The sequence below is a fragment of the Bipolaris sorokiniana genome, assembly GCF_000338995.1.
Source record: "Bipolaris sorokiniana ND90Pr unplaced genomic scaffold COCSAscaffold_3, whole genome shotgun sequence".
Classification (NCBI taxonomy): Eukaryota; Fungi; Ascomycota; class Dothideomycetes; order Pleosporales; family Pleosporaceae; genus Bipolaris; species Bipolaris sorokiniana.
In genome coordinates, this window is record NW_006911897.1 from 331219 (window position 1) to 346753 (window position 15535).

The 15535-nt window shown below is 51.8% G+C and overlaps 7 protein-coding genes across 7 annotated transcripts; 2 read left to right on the top strand and 5 right to left on the bottom strand.

Moving 5' to 3' along the window:
- Positions 1-216: 216 nt before the first annotated feature.
- On the top strand, positions 217-1832 carry COCSADRAFT_33907 (uncharacterized protein). Its single transcript, XM_007698301.1, has 2 exons — positions 217-547; positions 607-1832. Exons 1-2 carry the CDS (start codon positions 274-276, stop codon positions 1770-1772), a joined length of 1440 nt encoding a protein of 479 aa, XP_007696491.1. The 5' UTR covers positions 217-273; the 3' UTR covers positions 1773-1832.
- A 19-nt stretch (positions 1833-1851) lies between these two features.
- On the bottom strand, positions 1852-4654 carry COCSADRAFT_351575 (uncharacterized protein; the record flags this gene model as incomplete). The annotated part of the gene is made up of 5 exons (XM_007698578.1): positions 1852-2060; positions 2652-2774; positions 2823-3606; positions 3673-4159; positions 4218-4654. The coding sequence occupies 5 exons, from the start codon at positions 4652-4654 to the stop codon at positions 1882-1884; spliced, it is 2010 nt and encodes a 669-aa protein (XP_007696768.1). The 3' UTR covers positions 1852-1881.
- A 375-nt stretch (positions 4655-5029) lies between these two features.
- Positions 5030-6016, top strand: COCSADRAFT_178776 (uncharacterized protein). The gene is made up of 2 exons (XM_007698579.1): positions 5030-5376; positions 5799-6016. The coding sequence occupies exons 1-2, from the start codon at positions 5043-5045 to the stop codon at positions 5888-5890; spliced, it is 426 nt and encodes a 141-aa protein (XP_007696769.1). The 5' UTR covers positions 5030-5042; the 3' UTR covers positions 5891-6016.
- A 518-nt stretch (positions 6017-6534) lies between these two features.
- COCSADRAFT_33908 (uncharacterized protein) lies at positions 6535-7453 on the bottom strand. Its single transcript, XM_007698302.1, has one exon. It carries the CDS (start codon positions 7195-7197, stop codon positions 6739-6741), a length of 459 nt encoding a protein of 152 aa, XP_007696492.1. The 5' UTR covers positions 7198-7453; the 3' UTR covers positions 6535-6738.
- A 758-nt stretch (positions 7454-8211) lies between these two features.
- Positions 8212-9859, bottom strand: COCSADRAFT_110367 (uncharacterized protein). Its single transcript, XM_007698580.1, has 2 exons — positions 9205-9859; positions 8212-9145 (listed from the first exon to the last, which is right to left on the bottom strand). The coding sequence occupies exons 1-2, from the start codon at positions 9568-9570 to the stop codon at positions 8393-8395; spliced, it is 1119 nt and encodes a 372-aa protein (XP_007696770.1). The 5' UTR covers positions 9571-9859; the 3' UTR covers positions 8212-8392.
- A 1132-nt stretch (positions 9860-10991) lies between these two features.
- On the bottom strand, positions 10992-11951 carry COCSADRAFT_33910 (uncharacterized protein). Its single transcript, XM_007698303.1, has one exon. The coding sequence runs from the start codon at positions 11904-11906 to the stop codon at positions 11364-11366; it is 543 nt and encodes a 180-aa protein (XP_007696493.1). The 5' UTR covers positions 11907-11951; the 3' UTR covers positions 10992-11363.
- Positions 11952-12582: 631 nt separating this feature from the next.
- On the bottom strand, positions 12583-14839 carry COCSADRAFT_33911 (uncharacterized protein). The gene is made up of 4 exons (XM_007698304.1): positions 14435-14839; positions 14116-14322; positions 12963-14021; positions 12583-12904 (listed from the first exon to the last, which is right to left on the bottom strand). The coding sequence occupies exons 1-4, from the start codon at positions 14643-14645 to the stop codon at positions 12669-12671; spliced, it is 1713 nt and encodes a 570-aa protein (XP_007696494.1). The 5' UTR covers positions 14646-14839; the 3' UTR covers positions 12583-12668.
- Positions 14840-15535: the final 696 nt, after the last annotated feature.

Below are 15535 nucleotides of genomic sequence, written 5' to 3' on the forward strand. Positions count from 1 at the left end.
TGCAATAATTGGCACGTGTAAAGAGTTAGGCGTAGCAAAGCCGGCCAGGTGCTGTGCTGCGAGGATGCGGCTGAAGATTGCTGCAGGTACATCATCTGGCTCGCATCTACAGGTCGAGGGGCATTTGACGGGCCATGCTCGGTACCTGGGCCCGACGGGGGACCCTGACGCTGCGTCATTCCACAAAATAATCCCACCACCACATTTACTTTCACCCTCACCACCACCACACCACCCCCCGCCACTGCCACTACGCCCCCATCCCACGCTTCAATGTCCCTCGCAGAGGCGACTGACGATATGTTCGCGCCCCCCGTGAACCGCGCTATGAAGGTGCTCGACCGCAGCTTCTTCCAAAAAACCATCCCCACCTCGGCCGCCCGCATCTTCAACCCCAAGGACATTTCGCGATGCCGCAAGGAACTCACCGCCGCCAAGGACACGCTGCCGAACAATCGCGTCGATCCAATCAGGGCAGATCCCGACGCGGAAAGAGCGCAGCAGGGCGTCAAGTGTCTGCTCCTGCGACCGGAAGTCGTCCACACTGGTGAGTCAGCCGACATGCGCAAGCCGTAGGTATATCCGGGTGCTGAGTCTGAAGCCAGGCAGATCGAACCACATGGTCCCCTAAGCTGCGCGACCTTGAGCAGGACGGCACATTGGGTGTGATACCCTACCAGCTGCACCTCGACTACGACTACTTCACCTACTCGGAGATCACAGGCGCCATCATCCCCCCGCCAGAGTCCAAGCACGACGACGAAATCCCCCAGGGCTTTGCTCTCGCTGGTCATGTCGCTCACCTAAACCTGCGCGAGCGGTACTGGCCGTACAAACACCTTATTGCCACTGTTCTTGCCGACAAGAACCCTATGGTCAAGACTGTCATCAACAAACTGGACAATGTGGGCACAGAGAACGCCTTTCGCACATTTCAATACGAGGTCCTGCACGGACCTGACGACATGAATGTCGAGCTCCGCGAGCAGGGCTGCACCTTCAAGTTTGACTTTGCCAAGGTCTACTGGAACACACGTCTGCACACCGAGCACGAGCGTCTTTGCAACCTGTTCAAGGAAGGCGAGGCCATATGCGATGTCATGGCAGGCGTAGGCCCATTTGCCATCCCTTCTGGCAAGAAAAAGTGCTTCGTTTGGGCCAACGACCTCAACCCCGAGTCGTACAACTCGCTCGTAAACAACATCAAAATCAACAAAGTCGGCGACTTTGTCCGCCCCTTCAACACCGACGGCAGCTCCTTCATCCGCCGAGCATCTGCCCACCTCCTCGTCCAAGACTCCCGGCACAGCGTCCCCATCTACCCAAAAACCAAATTCTCCCGCAGCAACCCCCAGGAAAACAAGCAACCCCAGCCCATCAAGACGCTCATCCAACCCAGTTTCTTCGCCCACTACGTCATGAACTTGCCCGCCTCCGCTATCACCTTCCTCCATTCCTTCATCGGCCTCTACGCCAACATCCCCGGCCTACCTGCCGCTGATATTAAGAAAAAGCTAGCCCCCCACACGGAGCAGAAGCTACCCATGATCCACGTCCACTGCTTCTCCACAAAGAGCGACGATAATGTGGCTGAAATTAAGGGTATTTGCGAAGAGATCAGTAGACAGATTGAGTACGAGATTACACCGGATATGGAGGATGTGTATGTGCATGATGTACGCGATGTGGCGCCTAAGAAGAGGATGTTTTGTGCAAGCTTCAGGTTGCCGGAGGAGGTTGCGTTTAGAGAGTTCAAGCTGGGGAATTCGTAGAAAAAGAAAAAGAAAGGTGGGAATATAGTCATAAAGTGTTTTTTTTTATCTGAGATGATCCCACATGTCCTTGCTCTATGGTCCTTCCTGATTGTGGAAAAGATGCCGCTTACAGCTCCATCAACATCTCTTCCTCCTCCCCCCCTTCTTCGCCTTCCCATTCAATCCCTTCCAACGCCCTCTTCACCCCCCCTTCGATGACTATACTTATCTCATCCGCGTCACTCACTCTTTCATACATACCATACAACTTGCTATCTATCCTGCACACCCACTCTACAATCTGCCCTCCCGACACATCCGCACGGAACCCGCAGTACGCAAATTGCGCCGCCGAGTCCCATTTCAGAGTTGACTCCCGGTACATGAGTACGAGTGATATGATGGATGGGATGTTGATAGTAATATGCAGTGTTAGATTGTGTACAGAGTGTGGTATTTGCTCGTGCGGCGGCGCTGTGGGTGCGCGAGTGTCGCGCATGAGACGCTGGGATGAGTGATTGATTGCTTTCTCTTCTTGAGTACGGAAGAAGGAAGTCATGGAGTCTGTGCTTGTGCGGCGTGATACGGTGGGTTGTGTGGGTGGCTCGTTGCGGCGCGGTGGGGGAGGTGAGGTGTGGGTTTTGGCCAGTGAATTGGTGGAGGTGGGCTGGCTGACTGGGAAGTGAGATGCTGGGGATATATTATGTGAGTTGTTTTTCTTATTTTGCGGAAAAGAGGGGCTGTGATGGAGTGTGAAGGAGGTCGAGGGTCTGGGTTGACGTTGGGTTGGTGGATTGATTGGCGTAAAGGATGGTTTGTGGACGGGATGGATTTCTTGAATCTCGCTCCTTTGACCGAAGAAATCTCGGATATCGGTGTTTTTGGCTGGAGAAGGACGGGCTGATTCTTCTTGTCCTGGTTCTCCTGCTGGGTGTCTTTGCAAACTGTCGGTCGAGAAAAGCGGTGCTGTAGCGTCCTTGGGCTCCTTACGACGAGCAGTCTTTTTTGGCGGATGCGGGCCTTGAATTAGCTGTCGATGAGGAGCAACTTGGTCTGTAAAATCTATACCGGCGGCGATATTGCGGTGTTGACTCAGTTGCGACGTCCATGCTTCTGGTGCCTGGGTCTCAGACCGTAGGTCAAAGCCTGGTACCTCTCTTCCTGAAAAATATGTACCTGTACTATCGATTGATTGGCCTCCCCGGCGATCCATAACCCAATCACTGATACTTCCTACTACCGATGACGGCGGAGGCAGGCGTTGTATGCTACGCTCAAGTTCATCATCAAGCAGTGATTGCACCGTGTTCGCCTTCGAAGATGTCTGAGGCGTCAAAGGCTCCACTGAAACCACTCGATTAGGCGTTGCAGGTATCTTCGAAGCACTAGAACTTGAATCAACATTTCTAGTACTTTTTGCTAGACTCAGCAGCTGTCTATTGCTAGCGGCCCCCCTGGGTTTGATTGCAGCATTCATTCGAGCAATCGTCCAAGGATTGGATACTTCTGCGGTGTGACGTCCCTCTTCTTCGTCAATGACAGGAGTACGGTCGTCCTGCAAAAACTCGAGATCCTCTTCGTCAATGCCATACATGCTGTGTCTCCAACCTGGCTGTGGCGCAGAGACTGATGCTTCATTCTGACCACTCGTGTTATGTAATTCAGATGTGGTTTCGTCCCGATTTTGATCAACTGCATTGCCTGGCTCAAGCTGATAGCTCTGCTGGGAAGATGACGACGGCTCATCATTATCGAGATTGGTCACTGCCTCAGTATAGAAGGAGCCCAGCAACTTTTCCCAGACCCCCAAAACGATGTCGCTGTCCTCAAACATAACGTCGTCTTTGGACGGCTCGATATTGGGATCATAGCTTCCAGGCGGACAAATAATGTTAATGCAGAAAAAGGGATTCCTGACGCCTCCGAGAGAGGGATTCGCCTTCCAGAGTCGCTGTTTGCAAGCATGAACCATCTGCTTGATAGTCCCATGGTTGCTCGACACCAGCCGTGCATCGACTGCGACAAAACTGCTACGACCTGAAATATCCGATCCGACTGCAGTTGGCTTAGGCAGAAAGGCACGAATCTCAAAGCCATCAGCTTCCGCAGTAGTGAAGTCGCACTGGGCAGCGCAGTCTCTCCCAAATATTTTCAGAATAGCATCTCCAACATCAGCATGAGCCCTCGGTGCGTAGCTAAAGTCGCTATTACTATTCTTAGCCTTGAGCACACGAAGCCTAAACCGAATACTCGGTCTAGCAAGAGCATACGCCTGCATAAGTCGTCGAATCTTCGCCAGACACTTGGCTGCGTTCTTAACCACCGTCTGTTTCCGCACGGGTATGTAGTCGAAGAACCCCGTTACCTTGACAGTCGCGCCAACGGGGTGTGAATCATGCGTGACACTACACTTGTTAGTTCTCTAGCAATCTAGCACAGCATGTAGAATAATGAGGAACTCACGATTCAAGCTCCCCATCCCGATTATACTTCAACTTCACAGCAACCGGCTCACCCTCCACTCTCGTCGTCACATTGAACGCGCTGCTCATCTCTGCCATGCTTGCCAGAGCCTCTCCACGAAAGCCAAGCCACCTGCCCCCTAGCTCTCTCAAATCCTTCAAATCTCTGATTTTGCTCGTGCAGTAACGGCGACATACGAGAGATCGGTCTTCACTCGGGATGCCATGGCCGTCGTCTTTGACTTGGATGGAATCGATCGTGTTGGCGGAGATATCGACGAAGATGCTTTTTGCACGGGCATCGAGAGCATTGTCGATGAGCTCTTTCACGACTGAGCTGGGATCAACGATGACTTGGCCGGAGCCCAGCTGTCTTATTGTTGGGGGTGGAAGTGCAGCGATGCCGGGTTGGGTGACTGTGTTGGAGGCATCCGCCATATTGAATAGAACGGCTGTGATATCACGATTTTGAACAAAAGATTGAGGAAAATATGTGTAGATGAGAGGCATAGTTTAGTGAGACTCAGACGTGAGTCCTCTCATCGTGCCTACCTCTTCCAGCATGCCAATGAATAGACTAGAAGGAGCTATCCTGCCCACCCCTTACATCTTGCAAATGGTCTTATGCTAACAAGACATCGTTTCAATGAATTTCCAACTTCTTATTAACATAAATCTCAATTCCTATAAATGCAGTAGACAAAAAGGTCCAACATGCGCCACCCCATCCATACATGTTTTCAAAGTAACCAATCAGAGCACAGATACCCTTTTACCTAGGTATCTCATCTGTATCTCATAATAAAACCGCCTCCCCATCCCAAATATGCACTTGATCATCCTGCGTCCCTCTCTCTCCCTAAAAAAACACTGTCTTTTGAACTTCAATTCGAAAATGCCCTCCTACACAACACCCACATCCCGCTACCACGCCCTCACAACCCGCGACCCCCTCTCCAGCAACGCCTTCATCTACGCCGTAAAAACAACAAACATCTACTGCCGTCCCACCTGCCCGGCGCGCCTCGCCCGTAGAGCAAACATCACCTTCTACAGCACCTGGCGCGAAGCCGAAGCGGCAGGGTTCCGCGCATGTAAGCGCTGCAAGCCCAACGTCACCGTGCTTGACGACAAGCAGGAGCAAGCGGTGAAGAAGGCGTGTGAGCGGATTGAGGAGGTGGTGGGGAAAGGGGAAGAAGAAGGGGGGAAGCTGAGGTTGGGGGAGTTGGCGAGGGGAGTGGGGTTTACGCCGAGGTATTTTCATAGGATTTTTAAGGAGAGGATGGGGGTTACGCCGCGGGAGTGGGTGGGTAGGGTGGCTGGGGAGAAGAAGAGGAGGAAGGAGGAAGGAGGATGTGCAGTGGTGCAGGTGGGAGAGCAATCGTGGTGTGGGGAGAGCTTTGATTTTAATGATTTGATTGATTTTGGGGCGGATGTGGATCTGCGAAATCTTGACGATATTACTATTGGGCCTCAGGATCAGTCTTCCATGATAGATCCGGAGCTTAGCCTCGACGCGAATGGGCTTTTTCAGCCTTGGTGTGGATATGAGCCAGCTCAAGCCATTACTGACTCCCTTCAGACTACGCCAGAAGACGTGGTCTACTGCGAGAAGACAATGTCGTCTATACCGACACTCGAGCTAGATGCTTTAGCACTGCTCAACTGGGATAATATGGCAAACATGCCATAGGGGCAGTCCTTATAGCTTCCATAGAAAAGCTACTTCGCTGTTGCACAAGCGCCAGCCTTTCCTCCCGGTCGTGACCCTACATCTGCAATCCTTATTCAACACATCATCCGTGACGCGCACTTCACCAACCGCGCAACCACGCGTGAATTCTCGAATCGAGTCATACCGCAGATACACTGATAAAACCTAATCTTCATATCGTCAGCACAAGTCCCAAGACAAAAAGTCCAGATTACGTGTAAAGTGACGAAGCTCTTCAGAGACCAAGTTATAAGCAGCGACAGCGTAGCATATGTCGATGCTAGCCATACCTTTTCCGGCTCTTCCTAAAGTATTATATGGTCGATGTACATATCATCTTTTGAGCTTATGCATGTGCGCGTATCGCAGCGAAGCGCGCACACGCTGTAGTTGAGAGAAAGTTTCAAACGTACCTATTGCAATGGGCATTGGGAGCCAGACTGTTGGGTTAGCGGTGGCCTAAGTGTGTGATATCATTAACAGCTTCCACCTTCCAGCTTCATGGAGGTGTCCTGGATATGCCAGGCGACAGGCGTGGTGCTTTGCGCTGTTGGTATCACGGTGTGTGAAGCAAAGACGTGAATGAAGAAAAGTTGAAGGGTTCGGAGGTTAGGTGCAGAAGATGCCGATGGGGTCCACATTTACGAAGCGAGGCGCTAACGGCATTGGACTCCGCGATCCGTTCATATGCATCGAAGTCTAGTCAATCTGACTATTGAATTCTGTATAGAGTCGTTTACCATGTTCGTCATGCTGGCAAGTTTCAGCACCATAAGCCGTTGCAATTGCCACCGTCATCTTTTAACCTTTACGAGCCGACAGCTTCCCAGGCACTCAGCGGATCCGCCCAAATCTCCCAGTGACCAATCTTCCCTTGCTCATCAAACTCACTAAACCTGTGGATGAACTGCTCATCCCATGCCTTTCCCGTCTTCTTACTAGCAAACCGCCCCTTGCCAACTACGCTGACCATGCCTGCCTCTGCATCTACAATGAACCCCTCTTTGCCCGGGAATGCGTCACTAGGGAGCGACATGTCCAGCACATCAGTCATAAGCTTGAAGTACTCCTCACAGCCCTGTTTTCCTGAAAAGGTCTTGGCCAGAAAAGGTAGTCGCGATCGTGCCCATTCAGGCCCGTGTTCTGTGATCTTGGGCGTGTTGCTAAAGTACTTTGACAGCAGGTCTGAGGGCGGGGGAGGTGAGAGGAGGGCGTGGCAGAAGGAGTGTGTCGCCTCGCGTAGAGAGGTGCTGCGACTTGACGACATGGCTGAGGGGTATTTCTGCGAATGGGGGAGCCGTACGACTAGTTGTTGTAGTGGTAGTGGTGTGCTTAGAGTCGTCTGATAAGCGCTGCACGTGGACCTCTTGTGCGTCGGTGTACGTTTGACTGGCGCTGCGGTATGTAACCCTACGCGCCCTGAGCGATGACTGGGCCCACGACGACTGTTGTGGCTTATATGCGGGACGGTTGGTCCGTCTGGTGGGTGAGCTAACAGTCGGTCGGTGCTGTTTGGCGAAGCGGTGGGCGTCGGCTGGAGACGTATGTAAGATTTTAGTTGTTGGGGCCAAGAGAAGACGGCTATTACTAAGGGAATAGTCCTCGAAGGAGTACGTAGGGGTCCGCTAGAACAAAGGACCTCGGGTATGCCTGTTCCGGCCAACAGTAGTGTTGAGAACAGAGGTCAGGTGGGAGCAATGGCATGACCACGGCTTCATTGTTTGTATGGATGTAGGTACGCAGAGACCAATGAATGAAGTCATACTTAGTGATGTCCGCCCCTATGGACTCTGCCAGCTGCGTATGTAAGATGGAGCATGGCAAACAAATGCAATCAAGCCGTACGCATTGGGCAGTTGCTCCTTCCCATCTTACTGACATGTTGGTCGCTTGGTGCAGCCGTCGATGAAGGCGGTAAAATACATCGTCGCGTACTTCCGTCGCTTGTCTAAAGAGGGTTCCATGAGCCGGTCACCGTCATCTCATGCAAAGCTTATCGAACATCTTCCATACACCCGTATGCCCTGTCCACAAGGCCACCAATCACGTCCAGCCGTTGCAGCCGCGCCCTTTTTACAAGTGCGTCAGCAAGGCTGCTGTGCAATTTACAGGCATCGCAAATCATGTAGCTTACCTGCAGTGATGCTGCGGTAAACGCCTCTGTTGGATCCAACGGAGATATTGGGGATGAGTCAGACGGATTATGCCGTTGTCAATACCTACGTAGGTACTTACAAACAATATTGCGCTGAAAGTCACTTGAAACAGGATATTGCATAGTCTTTGAGGATAGAATACATTTTGATTGTGGTGGGAACCAAGGTTCCATGCAAAATTCTAAAAACGCCGAGTAATGGTATCTATACCGTGCCTCACGGTTCCTGTAAAACGCCTATCGCTAAGACAATCCAGCGTCATCATTCAACAAGTTCAGCTCAGTCGATCCCAGCGCTGAGATCAACTCAGCCCATGGCCGTGAACAGACACACTTGGCGGGCCATCTGGCTCGCTAGCAGGATCTCCCTAAAGACCTGGTCCATGCCTCCCCGGAAGTGGATAGTGTAGCTATCGACTTTTCCCTTTCTCCGCTTCTCTCCCCACACCAACTTGATTGGCTTTGCGTCGTCGCACCGCTTACCCGTCCTGCTGCCTGGCTTTGCCCAATCCTTCTGGTACTCATACAATGTCTCTGGCATAGCGTCGTCGTTGGGATCCCCCTGCTTCCAAACAAAGCGTCGGCCACCATAGGTAAATCGTCGCGGAGACCACGGAATCTTTTGCTGTCTATCAGGGTACTCTTTGACTGGTTGTGAGAACGGGCCGCGGAGGTGGATGCATCGTGATTTGTAAGCAGCGTCTTTGGAAGAATCGGTAGTCATGCGCTTCTTGTCGATACCGGAAAGGAGGACTGATATGCATGGTTGGGGGAACTCTGCGACGCGGAAGAAGTCTGCGGCGTTTACTTGGCTGTCGTCGCGATGTGTGGCCTCGAGCATGTATAGCATGTACTTGTCCGAGTGGTCGCGCGCACTGTAGATGTACTTTCTGAAGCCTGACGAGCCGGTCCATTCCCGTGTGCGGTGCAGATGGAATGTGGTGGTAGGTACAGATGGGTCAAGAAGAGCATGGTAGGGGATATTTGTTGAGGGGAGTTCATCGTGCAGTGTATGTGAGATTGGTGAGTAGGAAGTCTGCCATGTGAGGAGGTTGTGGATCTGGATCATGTCAGTCATGGATATACAGAAACATAGTACGTAGTCAGGCTGCTACATACTGCTGAGAGAGTCTCGCTCTCCTCGTCCAAGTCGCCATTGGCTCCCCATTGGTTTGGAGCGGGCACAAAGACGCATTCATTGCCCTCCTCGTCGATCTGGTCGCTGCCACTTTCGAGGTGCGGGCGCAGGGCTCTTTGTCGCTCTCGGTGGATGGTGATCTGGGTCTTGATGATTCGCACTTGTTCGTCTGAGAGGTCGTCTGGCGAAATACTTGAATAGGCCTGCTCTATTTCGTGCTCCAGCTCCAAGGCAGCGGCTCCATGTTGCATGTAGGAAGTGTCGTATAGCCAGGCATGTTCGGATTCAAAGGCCGAGCTTCGGAGTAGGTGGAGGTTGTCGCGGGATGTAAAGACTGGGCGACCCATTGTGGGCGATGTTGGTACAATGTATGCGTAGTATGCGTAGTATGTGTGTATGGTCGTGACAGGCAGACAGGTTGGAGGGAGTGTCAAGTTTCGGTGCAGTGTTTCAACCTGGTGTAGGGCAGGACATGAGGGAGAGCGGGCAAGACATGCAAGACATGAAGGGCCGAGGGCTGAAGCAGATAATCATGGCTGGCTAGCTCCATGCTGGCACCAGCTGATGGAGCAGCATCCGGGAAGGTATGCGAGTAGCGGGCCCTGGTCATACCGACGTTTGGTGCTGTGGCACGGGGGCGTCCTGGGGCCAAATTGCGGTGGCATGGGCTAGGCGGCGCATGGGTCTAGCCGGATGGGGTAGTACGAGATTGATTGTCAATGTAACACGAGCATCCAGACTGCTGCGCCAGACTGTCCTGCACTGCGCAAGGCGGGGGGTCCTGCGTGTCCTGCGTGTCCTGCGCTGTCCTGCATATCCTCTTGCATGTCTTCGCACTTGGCCCCAAGACAGACTGTGCAAAAGACTCCCCAGGCTGAGGCCGGGTGGAAATTGGCGTGGCCCCATTCTTGTCCCTCTCTGTCATGCGGCCGTTGCCTTGGGCTGCCCTGCCGCCATGCCGCCATGCCGCCATATGCCGCTTCTGTCTGCGCCCTGACAGCTTTCTCTCACCGGCCGCCCCAACACCATCACCACAACCACCACTCCAACACCCGCAACACCCACTGTCTAGCGCCCATCGGACTCCGAACACGCTGGCATCCCGTGACGGCCATGGCCATGGCCTCGACACCCCTTGGCGCCTTGCTGCGCTGAGTACATGCCACGCCAGAGCTGACACGCTTACACACCCACTACCCCACATGGCCCTGTCGGCACCGCCGTTGCACTCGGCTCCCGCGACGGATGCAAGATAAGAGCCAGGCCCCTCTACCAGTTCGCTTTCCCTCGCAGCCTCTGACGGACCGTGGGGCAGCGGATCGACAGCATGGCGTCCTTTGCACAAACCATTCGCTAGCCTTGCCCTCTCTCGTCAGTACCTACCTGTACTTACGTACACGTACGTACGTATCTGCTACTTGCAGTGAGTATGCACGCCGGGCTCGCTTTCTCTGGTTTCCCTTGGCCGTACGTACGCGTCACAGACAGCCACCACCAACGCCTTCCTGGCCCCGTCGGCCCATCTCTTCACGGCCCGCTCGCGGAGAGTCCATATCACGTATGTATGTATATATATATTGACTTTGAGTGCAAAAGCTGCATGCTCAGAGTCTGCTTGGCGCTTCGCACGGGAACGCGATGCGATCGAGACGGCGACGAGAACCATGTGGCTGGGACGTGGGCTTGACCACACTATCGGATTCAGGTTTGCCTTTAGCCTCAATTCAACCGTGGCTGGCTCCACGTCCCACGGGCGCCAAGCGACCTCGCAACACATCGAATCACTCTTCCCACCCGTTCAATGCAGTCATTGTATCACGCCTGTCCTCTGCTCTGCAAACTGGTCCCCGAAATGGTCGCCGAATACTCCCAACAGGGCTCACTGCTTTCATTGTATCGTGGTACCTCGTCCGTGCTACACAGCACCTTATACAAGGTTACATTTCCCCCTGCAGCACAGGATACGTAAATCTTGATCGCGACACCAGCAGTCGCCGACTGACCTCGGGTACCCCGACTTTACACCTTGGATATGCGCTTTGCTCCCCAGCTACGTTTATCTAACGAAAATGAGAATCTAGCAACACGTCCGGTACTCACAAAACTTATCGCCCACCACTTAACGTACCACCAGAGCGACTTAAAACAGCGGATCACTCTCCTTAATCGGCACCAACTTTCCCTTCCCCTTGAATGTCTCTACTATATGCCCCTGTTCACTCAACATAAATCTTGACATCTGATTTCCCACATCCGCCAACCCCTTCCACCTTTCCAGATCTTCCTTGTTCCTCTTGTCACCCAACGCCTCCTTGGACCTCTTCCAATGGCCCTCTGAAAATGCAATCATTGTCGTCATCGTCTTTTCCTTGATGTCGTAGACTACAGAGATCACAGTACCAGTCTCCTCAAGCCAATTGATTTGCCAGAGCTCTCCAGGACGTATGCATTGGTATGTTGCTCGTTGATAGTTTCTCCGGCCTGCCATGGGCCCCCCGTGGACAGCATACACAATCCGGTCAGACGAGAAGAACCACATTTCATACCGCCATTTCTCCGGCTTGCCGTTGCTATCCTGCGCGTCGTAGTCGTAGATTAGGTGCGTGTCCAGAATGTCCTTTTCAAAGGTAGGATCAAGAGGGGTATTGGTGTGGAAATCGGGGAGATTGTCTCCTGGTGCCATGGTGGGGTTTTAATTTTTTCCAAGGCTTTTTTTTCGGTAAAGTGAAGGAAGCTTACTTTATCTTGCTTGGGTTTGAGGCTCTTTTTAAAAAGGGTGCCAAGTCTAGTTGTTCTTTCACTCGGCCCTACTGGAATCGATGACGTAACAAGCTTGCAACTGCTACGCTATGTTGTGTCTTGTCGCGTCATCTGACAATATTGGCAAGACTAATGTCAGTGCTCGAGTACCAGACGGCAGTTTGTTCGGTAGTTTCTAGAGTCATTTTTGATGGTCACAATGGGCTCTTGGGTTGATTAACGTCGTCTTTTGTTAGGATTATCCCGGACTCTCTGCATACTGCGCTAATCGACAATGGATTAAACCTATTTTGGCTGCTCTAGTCGTTATTCGTTATCATAGGAAACAGCATGAATAAAGAAAGACAAGATTTCAGCACACACGAAAACTGAAAGCGGGTCTACATTCTGCTCCCCTTGTATCTACTCAACAGAAGCTATTGTGGTATGCTTTGAATTCCGGTGTGCAATCACTATTCCAATCTGGATCTTGTCCAGAAAATGACAAGATAATTGCATTGACCGTTCAGGAACAAGGGGAAGGAAGTCTCTAGTCAAGGGTCCAGTGTACAGCAGCACTAGGACTTATTCCAAATCGAGACAAAGCGCGTACGTCATGCTGGGGGACTTCAGACTCTTTGATAGTGAGACTAACTGTGGCCATTACAGAAACCAGTACAACTACGATCATTGGGTAATCCACCAATCAACCTGTAACACCCACTTCTACGTCCTTTTCCTTGGAGTTATAATCGTTACCCGACGATCCTCTCGCGAGCGCTTCTCCGACTATTGTGCTGTCATCGAGTGGCGTGACACCCACTCTTCTTGCTTCAGCCAAGGTAAAGGTACCGTATACATCGATGGGATCCATCTGGCCCATATCGGCAACAGGGAAGAAGACGTTTAGCAGATAGAACAGAACACCACTGATGCAGAAACCTAGACGACTGTCAGTCGATTGTGGCTATTCCCAGTATTATTGCGGAATGTCACTCACCAATCAAGAAGGCCATGTAGTAAAGTTCCACCAAAGCCCGTGGTGGCTTTGCATCTCCCCTCACCGTCACGACCAGCCCTCCAATTGTAGGAGCCCATCCGCACAGCCACGCCGGTATGGTACGCCAGTTGAATCCCTTGGTGAAGTAGTATTCGGACATTTCTGTTCGATACAAATGCGTCAGGCGGATCCTTCTCTTCCTCAGAATATAATAGTCGCAAGCCATGATGCCTATAATCGGAGCCAGGAAAACCGAAAACGATGACAGCACCGCAATAAAAGTAGTAGCGCGATTGATCAGTTGCCAAGGCTGAACAATCCATGCAGCCACAAAGGTGATGATAGCGCCGCGTCGAATATCAATGTATCGGGGAAACAGACCAGCGAGATCAATGCCGCCAGCAACGGCATTACCACAAATGTTCTCAAACATGGCGGTGAAAGCGAAGCCAGCAGAAAGGAAAAAGACACCTGCGCGGGATCGCGACGACCCGTTTCCGTTGTCCATGATGCGTATGAGTAGATCCGGCGGGTTCCAATATACCTCGCCGTAAATCTTTTGTCCGGCAGCAGCAGTAACGAGGCCAATGAGGGAGACTAGCACACCTGTAACTAAGCAGCTGCCAAAAGTACCCCAGAGGTAGGACCTTCTTCTACGTGCATACCGCGAGAAGTCACTTCCGTTGGTAATCCCCGCCGCCAAACCGCCGATGCTCTGATTAATCCCCGCCATGATGAGCCACGAGGTATTCCATTCCGAGTTTGCAGGTACGTTTTGGCCAGAATTCCATAATGGACCTACGCCTTTTGCGGTAGCCAGAGCCCAGATCATCCATGCCAGCATGCCGACGCCGCACCATGTACATACGATGAGGAAGGGGATCTTGAATTTTTCCGGTCGCAGCCACAAGAACGGCGTGGAAAGGAACCAGAAAACAACGAAGCCAACGAATTGCTCGGTTGTAGTCGGGAAATTCGGACTAAACGTATTCGGCATGCGTGCATACGACGGCCAGATGGCCGTCAGACACACGGCGACAAGACGACCGCCATTCCAGCCTACAAATCCCATATTAACCCCAAAGTTCGAATAAATGACATACAGCTCCCGCTAACAGCACTTGGGACTCGAAATGATAAGAGAGGAACTTACACTGAACCGCATTCCAAATAAAATTCAACATAATCCGCTGCAAAAGCGGTATAAAACTGCCCCTCAACCCCCAACTATACCGATTCTGCACCGTGAAACCAATATGCCACTTCAACCCAATCCACGCTATCAGCGTCGAGAAACCAGCGATCAGAATGCGACTAACGACTATGATGAGCATGGCTTGTGGGACGGAAAGACCCATGGCTGTTTATCTCGCAATAACCGATATTAGCGATTTATTATCATTGTTATTCCCATTGTTCAATTTTGATTGTTTTTTTCTTTCTTTGAGGGGGAAAGGAAGGGTAAAAGGTACCTAAGAAGGTGCTAGGCGTCTGCCAATTCGCAAGATTCAGCGATCCAATGGACCAGTATCCGAAGAAATTGAACCAACCCCATGTTCTGCGCTCAGGTGGTAAAGGGATCAAGTCGCGGTTGCTCCATGCGTCTGTTTGTTCGTGTTTGGATTCGTTGCCTTTGAGGCGGAGGGTCTGGGGGAGGGAGGTTATGCGATGTTTTAAGGTCATTGTTTTTTATTTGCTTTTTTATTTCACGTTTGACTACTTGGAAATTAAATGGATGGATAGGTAGATGGGAGAGTGAGGAGATGGGAAGGAGGGGGGGAGAGGGAGAGGGGAGTTGTGAGGAGGGAAAGCTGAAGAGGGAAAGCTGAAAAGGGATAGCTGAAGAGGGACAGCTGAAGAGGAACAGCTGAGTCGCATATCTTTTATCCAAAACAAGAATGAAAGGTATAAGGTGTTTATCTTGCAGGACCCAGAGGGCTCGGCGCCGAGGCCCTTGTGCAGTGGCGTCTCGTATATACTTCAGCGGGGATAGGGGGAAGCACTATCTAGACAGAGGTTGGGCGGCGCGTACCGTGGCGATTAGCGCGATTGTGCGGGAATGGCTGGGTGTCCAGAGTGTGGGTTGAGGACTAATGGAAAGCTTGTTTTGCTCGCATTACATGATACCTGCGTGATTTCAAGAGCTGAAGAGTGCGTATGCACAGCTATAATAACAGGAGCGTATGCAAGTTTGTAACAGTGATAACTCGGCTGCATTAAACAATTGCACGCTGCATAAGTATCTGAATACCACTTTAGAATGTAACTAATGGCCCTGGGGTATCCGAATCCTCAAAAACCATGTTAATATCGCATCCATGCTCGTTATCCCCAGAAAAAGGCACGATTGGGGGAGGAAGGAGCGGAGATAGGTTGATAATCGCTTCCGGAGTGCACGTGGCATTGGGTATTTGGGGGGAAAGGAGGGGTTCTTCTTATCCGAGCGATGTACATGTAGTAAAAGATCGGCAGATGGGGTTGGAGGGGCACACACGATACTTTGGCAAACAGCCGTTTGGTCACAGAGCAGCGACAGAGGAGACTGGTTGCATGCAACGATGGCGAGTACCTAG